Below are 25,002 nucleotides of genomic sequence, written 5' to 3'. Positions count from 1 at the left end.
AGACAGGCCAGGCCCAGCGCCCCACGTGGAGGCTGGACACGGACCTCCTGGCCGACAAGGCTTTCTGCCAAAAATTATCGCAGGCCATAGGCGATTACGTTTGTAACAACCAAAACGTGGAGATCTCACCCTCCACGTTTTGGGAGGCACCGAAGGCCGTGATCAGAGGAGAGATCATAGCCTACAAGGCAAGCAGAGATAGGGAAGAGAGGGTGGCCAGGCAACAGCTAGTGGACTCAATTCTGGAAGTCGATAGAAAATACTCCGAGGCCCCGACCGTAGGGCTGCTGGCGGAGAGGAAAAAGCTGCAAATGGACATCAACCTGCTATTCACTACTAAAGCAGTGTACCAACTCCGCCAGACACAGGGGACCTTCTACGAACACGGAGACAAGGCTGGCCGCCTATTGGCTCAGCAGCTGAGAAAGCAGGCAGCCACGAGGGACATAGCGCAAGTTAAGGACAGCATAGGCAGACTGGTAAGAGAGCCAAAAGAGGTCAATTGGGCGTTTGAGACCTTCTACCGGAGACTGTACACCTCCGAGCCCCCCGACGGGGCTGCGGGAATGAAACAGTTCCTAGACAGACTGGAACTACCAGTGGTGGGGAAAGACAGATGGGGGAGCTGGAAGCACCAATAGACCTGGGAGAAATCATCGAGAGCATCAGCTCCACGCTGGCGGGAAGGCACCGGGACCCAACGGGTTCCTGGCAGACTTCTACAAAACATTCGCACCAGTCCTGGCCCCACACCTAAGGGACATGTTCGCGGGCTCACTGGCAAGGGGCACACTGCCCCCACGCTAGCGCAGGCTTTTCACTAATACCCAAAAAAGATAAAGACCTGACTGAATGCAGATCACACAGACCCATTTCACTGCTGAACGTGGATGTGAAAATACTCGCAAAAGGTCCTGGCCAAAAGGCTGGAGGGCTGTGTACCAGAGGTGGTCGCAGAGGACCAAACCGGCTTTGTCAAGGGTAGGCAGCTCACAGCGAACATCAGGGGGCTGCTGAATGTGATAATGAACCCCCCTGGGGAGAGAACACCAGAGGTGATTGTCTCCCTGGACGCAGAAAAGGCCTTCGACAGAGTCGAATGGGGTTACCTCCTCGAGGTACTGGAACGGTTTGGGCAGGAGCGGGGTTCACGGCCTGGGGGAGGCTCCTGTACAACGCTCACAAAGCGAGTGTCCGAACTAACACCAACAGCTCTGAATACTTCCAGGCACAGGGAGGAACAAGACAGGGCTGCCCCCTGTCCCCACTTGGATTCGCGCTGGCCATCGAACCCCTGGCGATAGCCCTGTGGGACGCAAAAAGCTGGAAGGGAATCCGGAGAGGAGACAAAGAGCACAGAGTCTCACTCTATGCAGATGACCTGCTCCTCTATGCCTCGAAGCCACAGGAGGGACTGAAGGCTGTACTGCAAATACAGAAAGAGTTTGGAACCTTCGCGGGCTACAAACTTAACCTGGGTAGAAGCGAGGCATTCCCAGTGAACCCAAAAGGGGGAGGGACAGAGCTGAAAGGGCTCCCGTTTAAAACGGCCCAGAACAGATTCCGTTACCTGGGGAGCCAGACAGCCAGTGACTGGACACAGATCCATAAGTGGAACCTGACCAGCCTGGTGGAGGAAGTAAGAAAAGACCTTCAACGGTGGGGCTCACCCCCACTCTCCCTGGCGGGTAGACGATCAAGATGAACGTACTGCCAAGACAGACACTGCAAAGAGGAAAAGTCAGAGGGGGCCTGGCTCTACCGAACCTACAATACTACCACTGGGCAGCAATGGCAGAAAAAGTGAGGGGCTGGGTACAAGAATCTGACAGATTGGGTACAAATGGAGGCGGCATCCTGTAAAGGAACAACTCTCCGGGCCCTGGCCACAGCAGCACTCCCATCCCCCTCAACAAGATACACAATGAGCCCAGTGGTAGCGGCCACGCTGAGAACGTGGAACCAGTTGAGACAGCACTTCGGGATAACCAAAATGTCCCCCATGGCCCCCATCTGCGGCAATCACAGATTCTTCCCAGCCATGCTAGATACCACCTTCAAAAGATGGAGGCGGGACGGGGGCACACCGACGGTCAGGGACTTCTATGTAGGGCGCAGACCGGCGACACTAGACGAACTGACGAGGAAGTGGAAACTAGCAAAAGGACAGGAATTGAGACACCTCCAAATAAAGCACTTCCTCCGCAAAGAGACAGTAGGGTACCCCGGGGCCCCAGAAAGCACACTACTAGAGGACCTGATAGGCACAAGCAATGAGAAGGGGGGGCTATGTGGGAAAATATACGGACAGCAACTGGACAGAGCCCGGACTCCACAGGATGGGACCAGACAAAAATGGGAGGACGAACTGGGGACAGAGGTAGGATGGGGACTCTGGAGCGATGCACTGAGCAGGGTGAACTCCACCTCCTCCTGCGCAAGGCTAAGCCTAATGCAGCTCAAAGTGGTGCACAGAGCGCACCTGACCAGAACCCGATTGAGCAGGTTCTTCCCGGAGGTGGAGGACAAATGTGAGCGGTGCCAGAGGGGCCTGGCCAACCATACCCACATGTTTTGGGCTTGCCCCAAGCTTGCTGGGTTCTGGGCAGCCTGCTCCAAGGCAATGTCCAAGGTTGTGGGGGTGAGAGTGAAGCCATGCCCAATAGTGGCAATCTTCGGGGTATCAGAGCAGCCAGAGCTACACATGAGGAAGGGGGCCAACGCCCTTGCTTTCGCTCCCCTAATCGCACGCCGGAGAATCCTGCTCGGCTGGCGATCGGCAGCACCACCCAAAGCTGCAGACTGGCTCGCTGACCTCTCGGAATTTCTCCACCTGGAGAAGATTAAGTACGCCATCCAAGGGTCAGAGGAAGGCTTCCTGGATACTTGGGGGCAGTTCGTCGGCCTGTTCCAAAACCGGTTTGTTCGAGGCCAGCAACGAGGAGCAAGCCAGGAAAAAAAAAAAAATGATGAGGAACCAAAGGAAATGTACGTAGTCAGTTAATTGAAGGACAAAACAAACCTCTGTAAAATAAAGCAAATTAGCGCAAGCAAGAAAAATGTAATCTATATAAGCAACAACCGTTTATAAATATGAAAAAAGCCAATAAAAAGGATTTTCAAATTTTTTTATATCGGTGCTCTGATTACAGACCCTGCTACTACTGGAAACAAAGTCATTTACGGAACAGAAGGAGTCTATTCTGCCCATTATGTATCTCCTTATTTACCTTATTTAAAGCCGTTCATGATTTTGAATTCCTCTATCAAACCTCTTATCCTTCGCTGCTCTGAGAACAACTCCAACTTCTCCTGTCTCTTAATACTACTGAATTCCCTGATCTGTGTTTCTCCTTCCATACCTTCCCCAAGGCTTTGACATCCACAAAGTGTTATGTCCAGAATTGAACACAATACGCTAGCTGGAGCCCACCAGCTTTTTACAAAGGTTTAGCATAAAAACACAAGTAACAAAAGCCAGAATAGATAATACAGCCCTGGAGCTTGCTCCAGCATTCAATACCATACTTAACCTCAACGATATCACCTGATCCCCATATCCCTGGATTCCCTTGTCGTTCGACAGCATGGTGGCACAATGGTTAGCTGCTATTTATTTCCTTCAAGTGCCCATCCAATTTCCTGTTGAAATCATTGATCGTCTCTGCTTCTACCACTCTCATGGGCAGCAAATTCAAGTCATTACCCACTCATTGAATAAAGATTCTTCGTCACATTCCATTATATTTCTTGCCCAAAACTTAAATCCCTGTCCCCATGACTTTGTACAAGCAGTTAATGGGAATAGCATTTTTCAGTCTGTCCTTTCTAACCTGCCATAACGTTGTGCACCTCCTTGAGATCTTGCCTTAACTTCCTTTGCTCCAAGGAGAACCTCAGCTTCTCCAGGCTAACCTTGTAGCTAGAATCCCTCATTGCCGGAGCCATGCTGGTAAATCTCCTCTGCACCCCATCAAGGACCTTCACATCCATCCTAAAGTGTGTGATCTAAGCAAAGCTCAATAAAAGGTTCAGCATAACTTCCCTGCTTTTGCACTCTATAAATCTATTACCGTCTCAATATGCCCTGCCACTTTTCAATCTGATCGGTATCATCCTCACTATTTGCCACTTTAATATCATCTGCACATTTCAAAATTTTACTCTGCATTCCAAAATCCAAACCATTTATATATAGCCAAACCCTGGGGAACACCACGGTCTACCATCCTCCTGTCTGGAAAACAACCTCTTACCCAGAGCTGTGTTTTGTTCATAAATCAATTTTTTATCCAAGCCGACACGGATTCGCTTATTCCATGAACCACAATTTTGTATCATCTGTAAACTTTGAAATTATGACCTGTATACCCAAGTCCCATGTGTATATCTTATAAAAAAAACTGGAGCTTCACGCTGTATCTAATGCATGACATGGTAGTGTTTGATTCTCAAACAGGAATGCTTTCCATTACCGTTTAGATACATTGACGGTGTTCAAAAGGCATCTCAACAAACTCATGGATAGGATGGGTAGAGAGGGATATGGCACAAGGGATTGTTGAGGGTTTTCGCAAAGGTTGGTATCATGACCAGTACAGGCTTGGAGGGCCGAAGGGCCTGTTCTTGTACTGTATTGCTCTTTGTTCTACCTGCGGAACTGGCAACCCCTTATCTGGGTAAGCACGAAAAATAAAAAAGTACACACCATTGTGTATCTTCCACAGTTCCAGCTTACCTGGCTGCAGATTGTTCCATCAATTTTGAAAGGTTTCCTAAATGAGTGCCCATATTTCCAACTCCTTCATCATGGTCAAGTCTGAAGACAGTTTCCTGAGGAAGTCGAGAGAGGTTCCTGCATGGCAAAAATAATTCACAACATGATGCAGCATTCTGACCCCAGTATATAATAAAAAATGATTACTTGGTAAGAGCCTGGAATGCCCCCATTCAAAATGTTCCAAATAAGTGATTGAGTCAAAATTATTATGCAAAGATATATTTTTAATCAATTCACTGGATGTGGTCATCACTGATAAGAAAAGCATATGTTGCCCATCCCGAACTGTAACAAGATAATGTTGAGCTGTTTTTTGAACCATTGCATCTGGTATGGTTACATCCACTGAGCCATTAGCAAAGGAGTTCCAGTATTTAGACCAAGTGTGTGAAGGAACGGTGACATAGTTACAGGTCAGAATGGCTTGTGGCTTGCAGGTGGTGGTGCTTTCATGCATCTGTTGCCCTGGTCTTTCTGGGTGGTAGAGGTCAAGGTGCTGTTGAAGGAGCTTTGGTGAGTTGCTGCAGTGCATCTTGTAAATGGTAAACACAGCTGCTACTGTGCATGAGAAAAGAGTAAATAGGTGCGGTGCTGATCAAGCAGGGTGTCTTGTCCTGGATAGTGTTCAGCTTCGAGTGTTGTTGGAGCTTCACTCTTCCAGGAAGTGGAAAATATTCCATCACAATCCTGATTTGAGCCTTGTAGATGGTAGACGGGCTTTGACGAGTCAGGAGGTGAGTTACCTGCCACAGAATTTCCAGCCTCTTAAGTTATTCACGTAACCACAGTATTTATATGGTTATTCCAGTGCAGTCTCTGGTCAATGGTAACCCCCAGGTCGTTGAAGGTGGGAATTCAGTAATGGCAATGCTATTGAATGCCAAGGGAAGATGACCAGCTTCGCTTTTGTTGGGGATGTCTGGCACAAGGGTGGCATGAATGTCGAGTAAGAATGAATCTGGTCCAGATAAGCTGGAATCAAAGATCAGCAGGTAAAATTGTAATTAAACAATGGGTTGCCTTTAAATAACAGGTAGTGCAAGCACAGCTAAATATATTCCCACAATGGGGAAAGGTAGCACAAATAAAGATGAAAGAAACAGAAATTATGAAGCAGAAAAATTTAGACAACTGGGAACCAGGCCCAAGATAGAAGATTCAGAGGGGAAATGAAAAAGTAAATAAGAAAGCAAAGACAGTATGAGAAGAGGCTAGTAACTAATATAAAAGGGACTCTTATCTAGGCACATCCATGGGTGGCACAGTGGTTAGCACTGCTGCCTCACAGCGCCAGGGACCCAGGTTCAATTCTGGCCTTGGGCGATTGTCTGTGTGGAGTTTGCATTTTCTCCCCGTGTCTGTGGGTTTCCTCCAGGTGCTCTGGTTTCTTCCCACAGTCCAAAGATGTGCAGACAAGGTGGGGTTATGGGGATAGGTGGAGGAGTGGGCCTAGGAAGGGTGCTCTTTCAGAGGGTCGCTGCAGACTCAGTGGGCCGCATAGCCTCCTTCTGCATTGTAGGAATTCTATGGAATACTAATCTAAAAAAAATAGTACATAAGTGACAACTGTCACGGTGCTGAGGACCAGGGTTCGATCCCGGCCCTGGGTCACTGTCCGAGTGGAGTTTGCATATTCTCCGTGTCTGCGTGGGTCTCACCCCCACAACCCAATGGCAAGGTGGATTGGCCACTCTAAATTGCCCCTTAATTGGAAAAGAATTAGGCACGATAGCAGTGGGTAGCACTGTTGATTCACAGCACTAGGGACCCGCGTTAGATTCCTATCTTGTGTCACTGTCTGTGCGGAGTCTGCAAGTTCTCCCCGTATCTGCGTGGTTTCCCCCGGGTGCTCCGCTTTCCGCCCACACTCCAAAGATGTGCAGGTTAGGTAGATTGACTATTTGCCCTTCGTGTCCAAAAAGGTTAGGTGGGGTTACTGGGATAGGGTGGAGGTGTGGGCTTAAGTAGGATGCTCTTTCCAAGGGCTGGTGCAGACCCGATAGGCCGAATGGCCACCTTCTGCACTGTAAACTCTCTCTCTGATTCTACTCTAAATTTAAAACAAAATTTTTTATTTTTTAAATAAGGTGATGAGAGGAAGAGAGAATCCAATTAGGGACCAAAAAGGGTATTAATGCATGAAAGCAGGTGGCATAGCGGAGGTATTGTACCGGTCTTTATAGTGAAAGAGGAGGCAGTTCAGACTCTTGAAGAGTTTAAAACTGATGAAGTGGTATTGGATAATTTGATACAGTACCACACAAAGGCTATGTAATAAGCTAAGAGTCCATGGTGATGGCGGTAGTATATTAGCAAGGATTGGTTAACTAATAGAAGACAAAGAAATGGGATAAGAGGGGTGTTTAGGATGGAGTGCCACAGGAGTCAATGTTGGGGCCGCCATTATTTACGATATATATCAATGACTTGGACAAGGGAAATTAATGTACTATTGCGACCTCCGGTGACGGTCATGGAATGAGTGGTTGCACATTTGGTGACTCCTGTTCAAGGTGGATTTTTTTTGGTCCTTCTCCACCCAGATTACGTGATGTTTGATGGCAAACGGTGCACAAGTGTCGAGGGAATGTGATACTCCTCTGGTGGGTCTGGTTTATGGCTCATCGGATGAGAAGTGCAACGAGGAAGAGACAGCAACTAGAGCAAGAAAGATTTTGTGGTTCGACACAGAAAATGGCGGAGAGCAGGGAGGCAGTGCTGCCCTCCCCCAGTGGTCTACTGAGCAGCTGGTGAAATTTCTCAATGGCAAGTATTAGCAATAGAGTAAGGAGGCCTCAGAGGACTTGGCTATGGTGGTGGAGCCGCTCAGGGCAGAGATCGAGCAGATGGAGCAGAGGCAGGGGGCTCAGGCCTGGTGATCCAGACAGTGGAGGAGTCAGTAGGGGAGCACGATGATCGGTTGACCTCGCTGGAAGCAGAGATGGGGGATTTTTAAATTTAGAGTACCCAATTCTTTTTTCTTTCCAATTAAGGGGCAATCCCCCTATCCTGCATGCTTTGGGTTGTGGGAGTGAGACCCACGCGGACACGGGGAATATGTTCAAACTCCACACGAACAGTTACCCAGGGCCGGGGTCGAACCCAGTTCCTCGGCGCCGTGAGGCAGCAGCTCGAACCACTGCGCCAGCGTGCCGCCCCTTCCTATCCAGATGACTCGCCATTTCTTCCTTGAAGACGAGGTGGGGCGGCGGTGTTGTTCAATAAGAAGGTGGCTTTCGAGGTGAGTAGTATTGTAACCGATCCGGGAGGTAGGTATGTGATGGTCAGTGGGAAGTGGGAGGGGATGTCGATGGTCCTGGTGAATGTTTATGCCCAAATTGGTTGAGAGTATTTTTTGAGGAGGGTGTTGGGGGAAGATGCCGGATCTGGATGCAGACCGGCTGATAATGGGGGGGCGATTTTAACACTGTCTTGGATCAGAGGATGGACCTGGCGAATTCCAGGTCGAAGGTGTCGGCGATGGCTAGGGATTTGAGGGGGTTCATGGAAATATGGGGTGGCAGGGGGACCCCTGGAGGTTTGGGAGGCTGAGTTGACGCCGTGGGAGGCACTTGAGGCGGTAGTTAGGGGAAAATATCTCTCTATCCGGGCGCATAGGGAGAGGGTAGAGTGAGGAGAGCAAGGCTGGTGGTTGAGATTTTGAGGGTGGATCGGAGGTACTCAGTTGCACCCGGATCGATTTTTCCTTGATGGACAAGGCGCTGCTGGTGGATGTGGCTGACTTGTAGTATTCAGCGATCGGTATCTGACCACGCGCCACACTGGGTGAATTTGCAGGTGGCAGAGGGAGGCCCAACAGCCACAGTGGAGGTTGGACGTGGGATTGTTCGTAGACGAGAGGATGTGCAAGAGGGGGGGGGGGGTCTCGGCCTCTGCACTGTGGGCGGCACTGTGAGCGCAAGATTAGTGGTTGAGATTTTGAGGATGGATCGGAGGTAGTCGGTTGCGCCAGAGGAGGGGCCACTAAAGGAAGGTAGAGGCTCCAGATGGACCTTGGGTTGATGTCCATGATGAAGGCAGTAGAGCAATTGTGGAGGGCCAGAGGAGCAGTGCATATGTATGGGGAAAGGCGAGTAGAATGTGGCCCACCAACAGAGGAAGCAGGCAGCGATGAGGGAGATTCGCAGGATAAGGGACGAGAGGGGCAAGATGCTGTCTGGACCCAGAAGGGGTGAATGGGGTATTTGAGGCCTTCTACAGAAGGCTGTAGGAGTCGGAGCCTCCGCCTGGGGAGGAGGGTATGAGGTGGTTCTTGAACGGATTGGAGTTCCCTAGGGTGCAGCAGGAGAGGGTGCAGGGATTGGAGGCCCCAATTGGATTGAGAGAGGTGATGGACGGCGTTGGATCAATGCAGGCAGGGAAGGCCCTAGGGCCAGATGTGTTCCCAGCGGAGTTTTACAAGACATCTGATGCGGGTTGGGGCCTCTGTTAGTTGGGATGTACATTGAGGCGAGGGGTAGGCGACAACATTGTCGCAGGCATCCCTTTTGCTGGTTTTGAAGAAAGATAAGTGTGGGTTGGACTGCCCGATATCACTGCTTAATGTGGATGCGAAGCTGTTAGCATCGTGGATAGAGGACTGTGTGCCGGGGTGATAGGAGAGGACTAGACATGATTTGTGAAGGGTCAGCAGTTGTCCGCGACTGTGGGTCAGCTGCTTAATGTTATTACCATGCCCTCGGAGGGGAAGAAGGTAGAAGTAGTGATGGCAGTGGACGCGGAGAAGGCTTTTGACGGGTGGAGTGGGCGTATCTGTTGGACGTGCTAGGTCGGTTCGGGTTTGGTCAGGGGTTCATAGATTGGTTCAGGGGTTTGGCTGCTGTACAGGGCACTGATGGCTAGTGTCCAGACGAATAGACGAGTTAGGAGTACTTTGGGTTGCATCATGGGACGAGGCAGAAATGCAAGCTATCCCCGTTGCTTTTCGTTTTGGCGACAGATCCGCTGGAAATGGAACTTAGGGCGTAGGCGGTTGAAAGGGATGGAACGGAGTGGAGCCGAACAGAGTCTCTTTGATGGCGGACAATCTTTTGTTATACACCTCCGACCCGGTGGGAAGTTTTGAAAGCATCATGGAGATCCTGAGGGAATTTGGCCAGTTCTTGGGGTATAAGTTGAACATGGGGAAGAGCGAGGTATTCCCGATTAATGCTAGAGGGCAGCAGATTATCGTTCCCGCTGGTGGGAGTGAGGTTTCAGTATCTAGGAATCCAGTTAGCGCGGAGCTGGGTGCAGTTGCACAAATTGAACTTGGCACAGCTGGTTGAGGGAATGAAGGTGGATTTCAAGAGATGGGAGGCTGTTGCTGGCTGGGTGGTTGCAAACAGTTAAAATGACAGTGCTGCCCAGGTTATTATTCGTGTTCCAGAACCTTCCCATCTTTATTCCCAAGTCCTCTTTCAAGAAGGTGAATGGGATAAATTTTGAGTTTGTGTGGCCGGGGAAGACCCCCCGACTGAGGGCTTTTTTAGAGAGGGGGCGGGCTGACATTGCCGAATTTGCTGAATTATTGGGCGGCGAAGATTGCAACGGTGAGGAAATGGGCAGTGGAGGAGGGATCAGTTTGGGGGCAGGTGGAGGCAGCTTCATGTAGGGGGACGAGTTTGAAGGCATTGTTGTTTCCGCCGCTTCCGTTCTCGCCGGTCTGGTACTCAGAGCCGGGTGGTAGTTTCATCATTGCGGGTTTGAAGCCAGTGCAGGCAACACTTGGCTTATTGGGCATGTCATTGTGGGAGCCAATTTGTGACAACTGCAGGCTTGTGCTGGTGGGGCTGGATGCAAGGTTCTGTGGGTGACAGCAGGTGGGGATAGAGTACTTTAGGGACTTGTTTATAGGAGACAAGTTTACAGGCATGGAGAAGTTGGAGGAAATGTATGAGCTGCCTAAAGGGAATGGTCTCAGATACCTGCAGGGGAAGGATTATGTGAGGAGAGGCGGGCAGACCGTCCCGGGGTTGCAGTCTCCTGTGCTGCAAGACAAGCTGTTGTCGGAGGATGATATTGGGGAGGGGAGTGTGTCAGACATTTATGGGGAGTTAATGGAGAGGGAGGCGATCAAGCACATATCGGAGGACAACTTTGGTGGGGAGGTGCAGGCCAGGTCGTGGAAAGAAGCCCTGCGGAGGGTGAACACGTCCTCATCGTGTGCAAGGTTAAGCCTCATCCAGTTTAAGGTGATGCATAGGGCCCACATGACAGTTGAGAGGATGAGTTGGTTCTTTGTGGGCGTGGAGGATAGGTGTGGACAGTGTGCAGGGGGGCCTGCGAATCACGTGCACATGTTCTGAGCATGTTCGAAGCTGAGGGGTTCTCGGATGTGATTTTCGAGATTCTGGGTGTGAGAGTGGCCCCGAGTCCACAGGTGGTGATATTTGACATGTCAGAAGATGCAGGAGTCCAGGTGGAGAGAGAGGCAGACATTTTGGCCTTTGCCTCCCTGAAAGCCCAGAGACGGATCTTGGTGTGCTGGCGAGACTCGGAGCTGCTGAAGGCGATGGTGCACGTGAGCGACCTGGCAGAATTCCTGCATTTGGAGGTCAACTTTGCCTAATGGGAGGTAGGAGGAGGGGTTCACCCAGAGGTGGAAGCTATTTATCGATTTTCTTATGAAGAGAGGTAGAGTAGATTGGGCCTGTACTCACTGGAGTTTAGAAGAATGTGAGGCGACCTTATTGAGACATGTAGGATTCTCACGGGGCTTAACAAGGTAAATGCCGAGAAGTTGTTTTCCCATGTGGGCGAGTCCAGGACCAGAATCTCAGAGTAAAGGGTCGCCCATAGAGTTGAGGGGGAATTTCTTCTCTCAGAGGGTAATGAATTTGTGGAATTCTTTACCGCAGAGAGCTGTAGAGACTGGGTCGTTAAGTATGTTCAAGGCTGAGATAGACAGCATTTTAATCAGTAAAGGAGTCAAGGGAAATGGGGATAAGGCGGGAAAATAGAGTTGAGGATTATATCAGATCAGCCAACATCTCATTAAATGGCAGAGCAGATTTGATGGGCTGAATGGCCTACTTCTGCTCCAATGCCTTATGGATAGGCTGTCTGTACTTCACATTGATACGCACCACAAGAACAAAAGGACATAAAAGCTAGGAGCACAATTAGCCGCTTGAGCCTGCCTAACCATTCAATATGATCATGGCTGATCTCATCTCAGCCTCAACTCCTCTTTCCTGCTTGTTCTTCATAACCCTTCAATCCATTGCCAATTAAGAAGCTGTCTTCTGAAATTCATTTAATGTCCCGGAATCCACCGCACTCTGGTGGTGAAATTTACAGATTCACGGCCCTTTGGGAGAAGTAATTTCTCCTCGTCTCAGTTTAAGGATAAGCGGTTATAGATAAAAACTATGACCTCTCGTTTTAGGTTGCCCCACAACACGCAACATCCACTCTAAGTCCAGTTTGTCAATAGCTTTTATCATCTTATTATACCTCAATTAGATGATCTCGCTTTCTAAACTCGAGTATAGGCCTATCCTGCTCAATCTCTCTTCATAAGACAAAACCCCCATATTTCTGGAATCAATCCAGTGAATCTCCTCCGAATTGCAACTACATTCCTCCAGGACCAGATCATAGAATCATAGAATTTACAATGCAGAAAGAGGCCCTTCGGCCCATCAGGTCTGCACTGGCCTTTGGAAAGAGCACCCTACTTAAGCCCACCCTATCCCTGTAACTCCACCTAACCTTTTGGACACTAAGGGGCAATCCATCGAACCTGCACATTTTTGGATTGTGGGAGGAAACCGGAGTACCTGAAGAAACCCACGCAGGCACGGGGGGAAAAAGTACAAAATCCACACAGACAGTCACCCGAGGCCGGAATTGAACCTGGGTCCCTGGAGCTGTGATGAGTTCATCCAAGGATACTGGAGGAAGTTAGAGTGGAAATTGCAGAGGCAATCGCCATAATTGACTTCTTTCAACTCAATGATGTGCCAGCGGACAAGAGAAGTGCGTAAAAATTTCTAAAGAGACACAGATTTAAGCTATTGGGCAAAAAATGTGGGAGATGAGATACGGTTTTTTCAATGCAGCAAGGATAATGGCCTAGACAATGAATAATTAAGACAATAATTTCAAAAGAAAATTGGATGGACACTCGAGGGAAATAAACTTAAGAGGGTTTTGCAGAGAGAGCAGGAGAATGGGACTGGCTGGATCATCAATAGAGAGTTGTCGTGGAGTCAATGGGCATAATGGCGTCTGTGCCATAATGACTATGACTAGTTGCTGACAATGGGTCTAGTGATGCGAAGTCAGGATATCTGATGATATTAAAGTCAAATATGTTTGGAAGATTTTCAGAAGTGTTGGAAGAGTTCATGTTGTAACCCAGGAACTGAATTACAGTAACAATGCTGTTACTGCATATTAACTTCTGACTATGTTATTTTCCCTGTAATGATCAACATTCAACCTTTTATTCATAATAATAGTACTTTCATCACTCCAGTTAAATGAAGCAGCTCATTAAGTTTGTATTGTGCTCGAGATCTTCCAAGTGCGACAAGATTTAACAATAAATCTGGCAGTCCTGTGTTATGGTCACATTAAACATCAGGTTTCTAGTTTTGTTACAAGTTGGTTTGCATAGACTTATTCTCCAAATCAAATGCTATTTCATAAAAGCACAGATCTGTGATAAACTCCCTCTAAATGCCTCCCATTGGATTTTAAGGTTCAATATTTCCTACAAAATCATGACAATGTACGGAGCCCTTACCGATCAAGTGTGCAGATTATCTGGGAAGAGTGGACCTCAGTGACATATCCAGAAGACACAGCTAGCAGCATTTTCTCCTGACCACTTACTATCACTCGGTCTCCAACCATTAGTGTAGTTTTCGATAGCAACCCACTTCTCCTTGTGAATTGATGCCGGTACTGCCCATCAGTAATGGTCTGTACAGAACCACTGCGCACAAGGTTAGCAACACAACATCCCTGCAGCTCCCTATCAAAACAAAAATCATCCAAACATGAACACAAAACAATGTCAAAAACATTCCACTGCTCTTTTTAAAGGAATGTAAAGTAACAAAACCATGCTGCGATTACAAAACCAATGGAAAATCTCCCCAATGCCTTCTCAATACACAGGCTGGTCAGTGCAATACTGTCCAACAGACAGAAAGCTCTCATTAACAGCAATACAATTTTTTCCCTAAACTAGAGGGAGAAAAACGGATCAGGGTTCTGGATCAACGGCCAGCAGTCCAATTGGATACTGGATGAGGCCAGGTTCACAGATGCTGCAACTCATATGTACATCGAGTGAAAGTTATTTGGACGAAGTACCAGAGATCAATCAGCATATCATAGAATCTCAGAATTTACAGTGCAGAAGGCCGCCATTCGGCCACCGAGTCTGCACCGCCTCTTGGAAAGAGCACCCTACCCAAGGTCAACACCTCCACCCTATCCCCATAACCCAGTAACCCTACCCAACACTAAGGGCAATTTTGGACACTAAGGGCAATTTATCATGGCCAATCCACCTAACCTGCACATCTTTGGACTGTGGGAGGAAATCGGAGCACCCGGAGGAAACCCACACACACACACAGGGAGGATGTGCAGACTCCACACAGACAGTGACCCAAGCCAGGAATCGAACCTGGGACCCTGGAGCTGTGAAGCAATTGTGCTAACCACCATGCTACCGTGCTGCCCTTTGTTGAAAACATGAAAGCATGTTGAAAACATCTCCAGCAAAGATGTAGTGTTACAATACTTGGGATTTGATATCACTTATCTAGATAATCAGCAGGTCAAGGTCAACTTGGGATTGTAGGAGTTATGAGATCCATTTGCAAGTGTCATGGACAGGACGGTCTCAATATAAACTGCCCTGATTTCCCCACTCTACCAGTCCATAAAACGAAAGGTGTATTTTTATTCTAATTATAAATGGTGGAGTCTTTTCCCCAAAGCTTAAAAATTTGCAAATGGAATTTGGCCTGCTCTCCACTGGGAAAGCAGCACATCAACTCCGCCAGACACAGGGGACAGTCTATGGGCATAGAGACAAGGCGTGCCGCCAGCTGAGGAAGCAAGCAGCCACGAGACAAATAGCGCATTTGAAAGAAAAGGCTGGCAAGGCCAGTCACGGAGCCAGACAAGGTAAAGGAGGCCTTCATGACCTACTATGAGGAGCTGCACACCTCTGAGCCCTGGAGAGGGACTCAAAGATGAGACTGACTAAATGGAGACAGGACGAAGGGACGCTTTAGACGGCAGGTTAGCAACAGTGGGAGAACTGACAGATAAATGGGTACTGCCAACGGAATGAAGGGGGAGGGGTGGTGGGAATAACAACTAAGATGCAATGCAAACAAGACAGGGGAGCTGGGGGAAACAAACAGCAGGGAAATATGCAGGTATGACCTCGCCAGAAATACGCACAGGTGGCAAAGGCACCTCCTCGTGTGTTCTAATACCTGGGGGCGACGCATAATGCACAGGAATGGCAGAGGGAGTGACCCTGACTGTGCAGGCTAGGTGGGTAATGGGCTGCTGCAATAAGGTGGTGGAAAGCACCTACATAGGCTGCTCTTTCAGAGGGAAGGTGCAAACTCAATGGGCTGAATGGCCTCCCTGTACACTATGATTCTATGATTCTATAAGTACATACACACACACACACACCTTGTAAAAATCTTTATGTTACTGCATAATATTCTCTGCAATGTAACTATATAATGCAAATCAATAAAAATAATTTAAAAAAAAAATTTCCTCAAGCCTTAATATTGGAAATGTCGCAATCCTATCTATTGCACAGCAAATTAGAGGCAAGATGAAAATAAACAATAAACAAGGAATAACAGGAAGACTGAGTACTGGGCTAATGGTAAGATTCTTGGCAGTGTGGATGAGCAGAGAGATCTCGGTGTCCATGTACATAGATCCCTGAAAGTTGCCACCCAGGTTGAGAGGGTTGTTAAGAAGGTGTACGGTGTGTTAGCTTTTATTGGTAGAGGGATTGAGTTTCGGAGCCATGAGGTCATGTTGCAGCTGTACAAAACTCTGGTGCGGCCGTATTTGGAGTATTGCGTGCAATTCTGGTCACCGCATTATAGGAAGGATGTGGAAGCATTGGAAAGGGTGCAGAGGAGATTTACCAGAATGTTGCCTGGTATGGAGGGACGATCTTATGAGGAAAGGCTGAGGGACTTGAGGCTGTTTTCGTTAGAGAGAAGAAGGTTAAGAAGTGACTTAATTGAGGCATACAAGATGATCAGAGGATTGGATAGGGTGAACAGTGAGAGCCTTTTTCCTCGGATAGTGATGTCTAGCACAAGGAGACATACCTTTAAATTGAGGGGAGATAGATGTCAACAAAGAACAAAGAAATGTACAGCACAGGAACAGGCCCTTCGGCCCTCCAAGCCCGTGTCGACCATGCTGCCCGACTAAACTACAATCTTCTACACTTCCTGGGTCCGTATCCTTCTATTCCCATCCTATTCATATATTTGTCAAGATGCCCCTTAAATGTCCCTATCGTCCCTGCTTCCACTTCCGGTAGAGAGTTCCAGGCACCCACTACCCTCTGCGTAAAAAACTTGCCTCGTACATCTACTCTAAACCTTGCCCCTCTCACCTTAAACCTATGCCCCCTAGTAATTGACCCCTCTACCCTGGGGAAAAGCCTCTGACTATCCACTCTGTCTATGCCCCTCATAATTTTGTATACCTCTATCAGGTCTCCCCTCAACCTCCTTCGTTCCAGTGAGAACAAACCGAGTTTATTCAATCGCTCCTCATAGCTAATGCCCTCCATACCAGGCAACATTTTGGTAAATCTCTTCTGCACTCTCTCTAAAGCCTCCACATCCTTCTGGTAGTGTGGCGACCAGAATTGAACACTATACTCCAAGTGTGGCCTAACTAAGGTTCTATACAGCTGCAACATGACTTGCCAATTCTTATACTCAATGCCCCGGCCAATGAAGGCAAGCATGCCGTATGCCTTCTTGACTACCTTCTCCACCTGTGTTGCCCCTTTCAATGACCTGTGGACCTGTACTCCTAGATCTCTTTGACATTCAATACTCGAGGGTTCTACCATTCACTGTATATTCCCTACCTGCATTAGACCTTCCAAAATGCATTACCTCACATTTGTCCGGATTAAACTCCATCTGCCATCTCTCCGCCCAAGTCTCCAGACAATCTAAATCCTGCTGTATCCTCCGACAGTCCTCATCGCTATCCGCAATTCCACCAACCTTTGTGTCATCTGCAAACTTACTAATCAGACCAGTTACGTTTTCCTCCAAATCATCTATATATACTACAAAGAGCAAAGGTCCCAGCACTGATCCCTGTGGAACACCACTGGTCACAGCCCTCCAATTAGAAAAGCATCCCTCCATTGCTACTCTCTGCCTTCTATGGCCTAGCCAGTTCTGTATCCACCTTGCCAGCTCACCCCTGATCCCGTGTGACTTCACCTTTTGTACTAGTCTACCATGAGGGACCTTGTCAAAGGCCTTACTGAAGTCCATATAGACAACATCTACTGCCCTACCTGCATCAATCATCTTAGTGACCTCCTCGAAAAACTCTATCAAGTTAGTGAGACACGACCTCCCCTTCACAAAACCGTGCTGCCTCTCACTAATACGTCCATTTGCTTCCAAATGGGGGTAGAACCTGTCTCGAAGAATTCTCTCCAGTAATTTCCCTACCACTGAAGTAAGGCTCACCGGCCTGTAGTTCCCGGGATTATCCTTGCTACCCTTCTTAAACAGAGGAACAAGATTGGCTATTCTCCAGTCCTCCGGGACATCCCCTGAAGACAGCGAGGATCCAAAGATTTCTGTCAAGGCCTCAGCAATTTCCTCTCCAGCCTCCTTCAGTATTCTGGGGTAGATCCCATCAGGCCCTGGGGACTTATCTACCTTAATATTTTTTAAGACACCCAACACCTCGTCTTTTTGGATCACAATGTGACCCAGGCTATCTACACCCCCTTCTCCAGACTCAACATCTACCAATTCCTTCTCTTTGGTGAATACTGATGCAAAGTATTCATTTAGTACCTCGCCCATTTCCTCTGGCTCCACACATAGATTCCCTTGCCTATCCTTCAGTGGGCCAACCCTTTCCCTGGCTACCCTCTTGCTTTTTATGTACGTGTAAAAAGCCTTGGGATTTTCCTTGACCCTATTTGCCAATGACTTTTCGTGCCCCCTTCTCGCCCTCCTGACTCCTTGCTTAAGTTCCGTCCTACTTTCCTTATATTCCACGCAGGCTTAGTCTGTTCCCAGCCTTTTAGCCCTGACAAATGCCTCCTTTTTCTTTTTGACGAGGCCTACAATATCACTCGTCATCCAAGGTTGCCGAAAATTGCCGTATTTATCTTTCTTCCTCACAGGAACATGCCGGTCCTGTATTCCTTTCAACTGCCACTTGAAAGCCTCCCACATGTCAGATGTTGATTTCCCCTCAAACATCCGCCCCCAATCTATGTTCTTCAGTTCCCGCCTAATATAGTTATAATTAGCCTTCCCCCAATTTAGCACATTCATCCTCGGACCACTCTTATCCTTGTCCACCAGTACTTTAAAACTTACTGAATTGTGGTCACGGTTACCGAAATGCTCCCCTACTGCAACATCTACCACTTGGCCGGGCTCATTCCCCAATACCAGGTCCAGTACCGCCCCTTCCCTAGTTGGACTGTCTACATATTGGTTTAAGAAGCCCTCCTGGATGCTCCTTACAAACTCCGCCCCGTCTAAGCCCCTGGCACTAAGTGAGTCCCAGTCAATATTGGGGAAGTTGAAGTCTCCCATCACCACAACCCTGTTGTTTTTACTCTTTTCCAAAATCTGTCTACCTATCTGCTCCTCTATCTCCCGCTGGCAGGCCTGTAGTATACCCCCAACATTGTGACTGCACCCTTCTTATTCCTAATCTCTACCCATATAGCCTCACTGCCCTCTGAGGTGTCCTCTCGCAGTACAGCTGTGATATTTTCCCGAACAAGTAGCGCAACTCCACCTCCCCTTTTACATCCCCCTCTATCCCGCCTGAAACATCTAAATCCTGGAACGTTTAGCTGCCAATCCTGCCCTTCCCTCAACCAGGTCTCTGTAATGGCAACAACATCATAGTTCCAAGTACTAATCCAAGCTCGAAGTTCATCTGCCTTACCCGTAATGCTCCTTGCATTAAAACATTTGCACTTCAGGCCACCAGACCCGCTGTGTTCAGCAACTTCTCCCCGTCTGCTCTGCCTCAGAGCCACACTGTCCCTATTCCCTAGTTCTCCCTCAATGCTCTCACCTTCTGACCTATTGCTCCCGTGCCCACCCCCCTGCCACACTAGTTTAAACCCTCCCGTGTGACACTAGCAAACCTCGCGGCCAGGATATTTATGCCTCTCCGGTTTAGATGCAACCCGTCAGAGGTAGGTCCTTTACTCAGAGAGTAGTAAGGGTGTGGAATGCCCTGCCTGCAACAGTAGTGGACTCGCCAACACTAAGGGCATTCAAATGGTCATTGGATAGACATATGGACAATAAGGGAATCGTGTAGATGGGCTTTAGAGTGGTTTCACAGGTCGGCGCAACATCGAGGGCCGACGGGCCTGTACTGCGCTTAATGATCTATGTTCTATAAAAGGGGTGGTTTATTTTTACACACACACGTACGTGTATCCTGTACACAAAAAACAGGACAAATCCAGGGGCGGCATGTGGTGCAGTGGGTAGCACTGGAACTGCTGCACTGAGGACCTGGGTTTGAATCCCAGCCCTGGGTCACTGAACGTGTGGAATTTGCATTCTCCCAGTGTCTGCGGGGTTTCACCCCCACAACCCAAAGATGTGCAGGTTAGGTGGATTGGCCACACTAAATTGCCCCTTAATTCGGAAAAAGAAAATAATTGGTACTCTAAATTTTTTTTTTTTTTTTTAAAAAGAGACAGGACAAATCCAACCCAGCCAATTACCGCCCTATCAGTATACACTCCATCATCAGCAAAATGCTGGAAGGAGTCACCAACAGTACTATCAAGCAGCACTTACTCAGCAATAACCTGCGCACGGACACGTAGTTCGGGTTCCGCCAGGGTCATTCAGCTCCTGACCTCATTACAGCCTTGGTTCAAACATGGACTAAAGAGCTGAATGCCAGAGGTGAGGTGAAAGCGACTGCCCTTGACATCAAGGCTGCATTTGAGCAAGTAAGGCATCAATGAGCCCTAACTAAACTGGAGTCAATGGGAATTGGGGAAACCTCTCCGCTGGTTGGAGTCATACCTGGCACAAAGGAAGACGGTTGTGGTGCTTGGAGCTCAACCATCTCAACTCCAGGACATCAGTGCAGGAGTTCCTCAGGGTAGTGTCCTCAGCCCAACCATCTTCAGCTGCTTCATCAACGACCTCCCTTCCATCAAAGTCAGAAGTGGGGATGTTTGCGGATGACTGCACAATGTTCAGCACCATTCGTGACTTCTCAGATACTGAAGCAATCCATGTCCAAATGCAGAAAGACCTGGACAATATCCAGGCTTGGGCTGACAACTGGCAAGCTACATTCACGCCACTCAAGTGCCAGACAATGACCATCTCCTATAAGAGATGATTTAACCACCACCCCTTGATATTCAATGGCATTACCATCACTGAATCCCCCACAATCCACATCCTGGGGGTTACCATTGATCAGAAACTGAACTGGATGAGCTACATTAATATTGTGGCTACCAGAGCAGGTCAAAGACTATAGACTATGAACCCTACAGCAAGTAATTCACATTCTGACCCCCCAAAGCCTGACCACCATCTACAAGGCACAATTCAGGAGTGTAATGGAATACACTGCATTTGCCTGGATGAGTGCAGCTCCAACAACATTCAAGACGACCAACACAATCCAGGACAAACCAGCCGGTCGGATTGCTCCCCCTTCCACAAACATTCAAACCCTCCGCCACCCATGAACAGTGAGCACTATTTACAAGATGCACTGCAGTAACTCACCAAGGTTCCTCAACACTTTCCAAACCCATGACCACGACCATCAAGGACAAGAGCAGCAGATACCTGGGAACCCCACCACCTGGAGGCTCCCCTCCAAGTCACTCACCACCCTGACTTGGAAATATTTGCTGGTCCATCATCCTGGAACTCCATCCCCAACAGCACAGTGGGTGTACCTGCATCTCAAAGACTGCGGCTGTTCAAGAAGGTACACACCTCCACCTTCTGAAGGGGAACTAGGGATGGGCAATAAATGCTTGTCTAACCAGCGACGCCCACATCCCGGAAAAATAAATTTTAAAAACAGTCATTCTCACATACACATCCCCCCCTGCAAACACAGTCTCACACCACCACCCCAATGATCGATTTTGCCAAAGTCAGTCCCACCATCGAGAGGTCCTCCAACCTCCAACCCTGAGCCCCCACGTCCCCAATCCCAAGCTCTGCCTGCCGCCAACTCATAGCAGCTACACATCACAAGGTTCTTGGCTCCAGAGGATCTTTTCTCACCTTTCCTCTGCAGAGTTCAACCAGATGTTCCTAGACCCTCCCTTCTTATCAACTGCTTGTGCCTCCAGAACACAGAGCAGGTACCAGAGCCGAAAGTACTGCAGGTGCACAAGTTCCAAATGCTGTGTCTCCTGTTGCAGAATGGATTTCACATCCCCTGGCACAAAACAGTCCTCCACCTCCTGCTCCACTGCCCTGTAGAAAAATATTATCCAGTGTTAGATCAGGAAGGAACTTTACTGCCAGGAAGTTTCACCTTTTAAAAAAATCGTTATCCCCCTCATTTTCACCATTTTCATCAAATAAACAAAAGAAAAAAACAAAAAATCAAATACAATCACCATCCCCAAACAAACCCAGCAATCCCCTCAATATACAGACCAAAACATCTGCTCATGTGTTCCAAGTAAAAAAAATCAACAATCAGCAAAGTGTAATCAAAAACAACAGTAACCCAGCCTCCCCTCATGTTCAATGGCAACCAATTCTCAAAAGTGCTTAATAAATAGTCCCCATGAATTTTAGAACCCTTCCTTCATCCCCCTCAGCTCAAATTTCACCTTCTCAAGGGTCAGAAACAGGTCCCCCCGCCAAGCCAAGGCACAGGGTGGAGAAGCTGACCTCCATCCCAACAATGTGGAGGACAGAGGAATGTCTCTGGATATTCTTCACCTGGGCATTCAGAAGACATTTGATAAAGTGTTTCATGAGAAATTACTGACCTTGTTAAAGAATTGGCTGCACAGCAGGAGGCAGAGCCATAATCAGGGTGTAATGAATGTTGTCCCTTCATTAAATGTTTTTAAGATAAAGATACATCTTCAAAAAACTAAGGGTTATGGTGTTCGGGCCGCAAAGTGGAGCTGAGTCCACAAAAGATCAGTCATGAACTCATTGAATGGCAGAGCAGGCTCAAGGGGCCAGATGGCCTACTCCTGCTCCTAGTTCTTATGTCCATGTGTGTTGGGTTCAACTACTTCTGTAATGATTAGAATCTTAAAATGTACAGTGCAGAAGGAGGCCATTCGGCCCACTGAGTTTGCACTGGCCCTTGGAAAGAGCACCCTACTTAACCCAACCTCCACCCTATCCCCATAACCCAGGAACCCCACCCAACTTTTCTGGACACTAAGGGCAATTTAACATGGCCAATCCACCTAACCTGCACATCTTTGGACTGTAGGAGGAAACCCACAAAGACACGGGGAGAATGTGCAGACTCAGCACAGACAGTGACCCAAGCCGAAATCGAACCTGGGACTCCGGAGCTGCGAAGCAACAGTGCTAACCACTGTGCTACCCTGCCACCCCAGTTAGATTAAGGGATTCTGCAGGGTGGGATTGCAGATGAACAAGCTGGATTTTCACATGGAAGAGGAACCAGAGATCAAGTCACTAATCTTACAATCATAATGCTCAAAGTTCAAAATACATGTGTTTCATTGATCTTTGAGAAGTGGTGCGATTCAGTCTCACATGAGCAACTCCAGTTGACATGTTAGACATGGAATACCCACCACATTTGATCAACTTGTGAGCCTCGCTTTATCACAAGCAGTGAGCTAGGGTAGAGTTGCCAGCATCCTTAGAAAGGGGGGGGGGCGTCAAAAAGGGGGGGGGGGGGGGGGGGGGCGGGGGCGTCAAAAAGGGGGGGGGGCGTCAAAAAGGGGTGGGGGGGCGTCAAAAAGGGGTGGGGGGGCGTCAAAAAGGGGTGGGGGGGCGTCAAAAAGGGGTGGGGGGTGTCAAAAAGGGGTGGGGGGCGTCAAAAAGGGGTGGGGGGCGTCAAAAAGGGGTGGGGGGCGTCAAAAAGGGGTGGGGGGCGTCAAAAAGGGGTGGGGGGCGTCAAAAAGGGGTGGGGGGCGTCAAAAAGGGGTGGGGGCGTCAAAAAGGGGTGGGGGGGCGTCAAAAAGGGGTGGGGGGCGTCAAAAAGGTCAAGCTGTCTTACAACACCAGGTTAAAGTCCAACAGGTTTGTTTTGAATCACTAGCTTTCGGAGCACTGCTCCTTCCTCAGCTGAATGAAGAGGTAGGTTCCAGAAACACATACAGACAAAGTCAAAGATGCAAGACGATACTTTGGATGCGAGTCTTTGCAGGTAATTAAGTCTTTACAGGTGCAGACGGAGCAACTGGAGAGAGGGATAATCACAACGCAGAATTGCCGAGCAGAAACTTATAGCCATGTTCCGCACATTTGAGTACGGCCTCAACCAGGACCTTGGATTCATGTTGCATTACATGTACCCCCCACCATCTGGCCTGGGCTTGCGAAATCCTACCAGCTGTCCTGGCTTGAGACAATTCACACCTCTTTAATCTGTGATTATCCCTCTCTCCAGTTGCTCCGTCTGGACCTGTAAAGGCTTAATTACCTGCAAAGACTCACATCCGATGTATCGTCTTGCCATCTTTGACTTTGTCTATATATATTTATATTTCTGGAACCTACCTTTTCATTCACCCGAGGAAGGAGCAGTGCTCCGAAAGCTAGTAAGTCAAAACAAACCTGTTGGACTTTAACCTGGTGTTGTAAGACTTCTTACTGTGCTCAGTCCAACGCCGGCATCTCCACATCGTCAGAAAGGGTGTCGTCAGGGGTAGTGTCTAGGGGATGGGTGGGAGAGGGGAGCGTCTCGGACATATACAAAGAACTCATGGGGGCGGAGGAGATGCAGGCCGAGGAGCTGAAGCGTAAATGGGAGGAGGAGCTTGGTGGTAAGATGGAGGATGGCTTATGGGTGGACGCGTTGAGCAGAGTCAACGCAACTGCAACATGCGCCAGGCTCAGCTGGATCCAATTCAAGGTGGTCCACCGGGCCCACATGACAGTGGCCCGGATGAGTAGATTCTTTGGGGTGGAGGACGGGTGTGTAAAATGTGCGGGAAGACCAGCGAACCATGTCCACATGTTCTGGGCGTGTCCAAAACTTAGGGGATATTGGCAGGGGTTTGCAGACGTCATGTCCAGTGTTTTGAAAACAAGGGTAGTAATGAGTCCAGAGGTGGTGATTTTTGGGGTGTCGGAAGACCCGGGAATCCAGGAGGAGAAAGAGGCAGATGTTCTGGCCTTTGCTTCCCTGGTAGCCCGGAGACGGATACTGCTAGCTTGGAGGGACTCAAAGCCCCCAAAGTCGGAGACCTGGCTAAACTGACATGGCAAGCTTTCGCGGCCTAGAGAAGATTAAGTTCACCTTGAGAGGGTCACTGTTAGGGTTCGCCCGGAGGTGGGAACCATTCATCGATTTCTTCGTGGAGAATTAATCGTCAGCTGGGGGGGGTTTTAGGGTAGTGTAGAATAGGGGGTCAATTTGGCGGGGCTTGGCGGGATGGGAGTCGGTGATTGCACTATGTTTCTTGTTTTTATACTGTTGCTGTTTGCAATGCCAAAAATACCTCATTAAAATTGTTTATTAAAAAAAGGTGCCATCAGAAAGGGTACCAGACATGAGAGACACTTGATAAATACAATGGTGGGATATTGATTGGCAGGCAGCAAGCTTCGAAACTTCAATAATCTAATGACATTATTCTGCTCACAAGCTCAATGGAGGAGCTACACAAACTCGTCGATCATCTTGACTGTGTTATCGAGAAATACAGTCTCCTGATCAATGTTGACATGACAAAAGTACTGGGGCTGGGTGTAAAGACCTGCAAGATTCTGATTAATGTATTTCAG

General features: G+C 48.4%; 1 protein-coding gene across 2 annotated transcripts in view; it reads right to left on the bottom strand.

Annotated features, from left to right (window-relative positions):
• Positions 1–25,002, bottom strand: part of dna2 (DNA replication helicase/nuclease 2) — a 180,869-nt gene that overhangs the window by 41,021 nt on the left and 114,846 nt on the right. The window contains exons 10-12 of one of the 2 annotated variants that reach the window (XM_072478779.1): positions 21,325–21,519; positions 13,536–13,766; positions 4,739–4,855 (exon numbers count right to left, since the gene is read on the bottom strand). In XM_072478779.1, coding sequence (XP_072334880.1) covers positions 4,739–4,855; positions 13,536–13,766; positions 21,325–21,519 — 543 coding nt within the window. The remainder of the gene's footprint in view (positions 1–4,738; positions 4,856–13,535; positions 13,767–21,324; positions 21,520–25,002) is intronic. The other variant, XM_072478780.1, reaches the window with a different exon arrangement.

This window comes from Scyliorhinus torazame, chromosome 16, assembly GCF_047496885.1.
Source record: "Scyliorhinus torazame isolate Kashiwa2021f chromosome 16, sScyTor2.1, whole genome shotgun sequence".
NCBI classification, from domain to species: domain Eukaryota; kingdom Metazoa; phylum Chordata; class Chondrichthyes; order Carcharhiniformes; family Scyliorhinidae; genus Scyliorhinus; species Scyliorhinus torazame.
The sequence above is the reverse complement of the archived record's forward strand: the minus strand, read 5'-3'. Positions and strand labels throughout refer to the sequence as shown.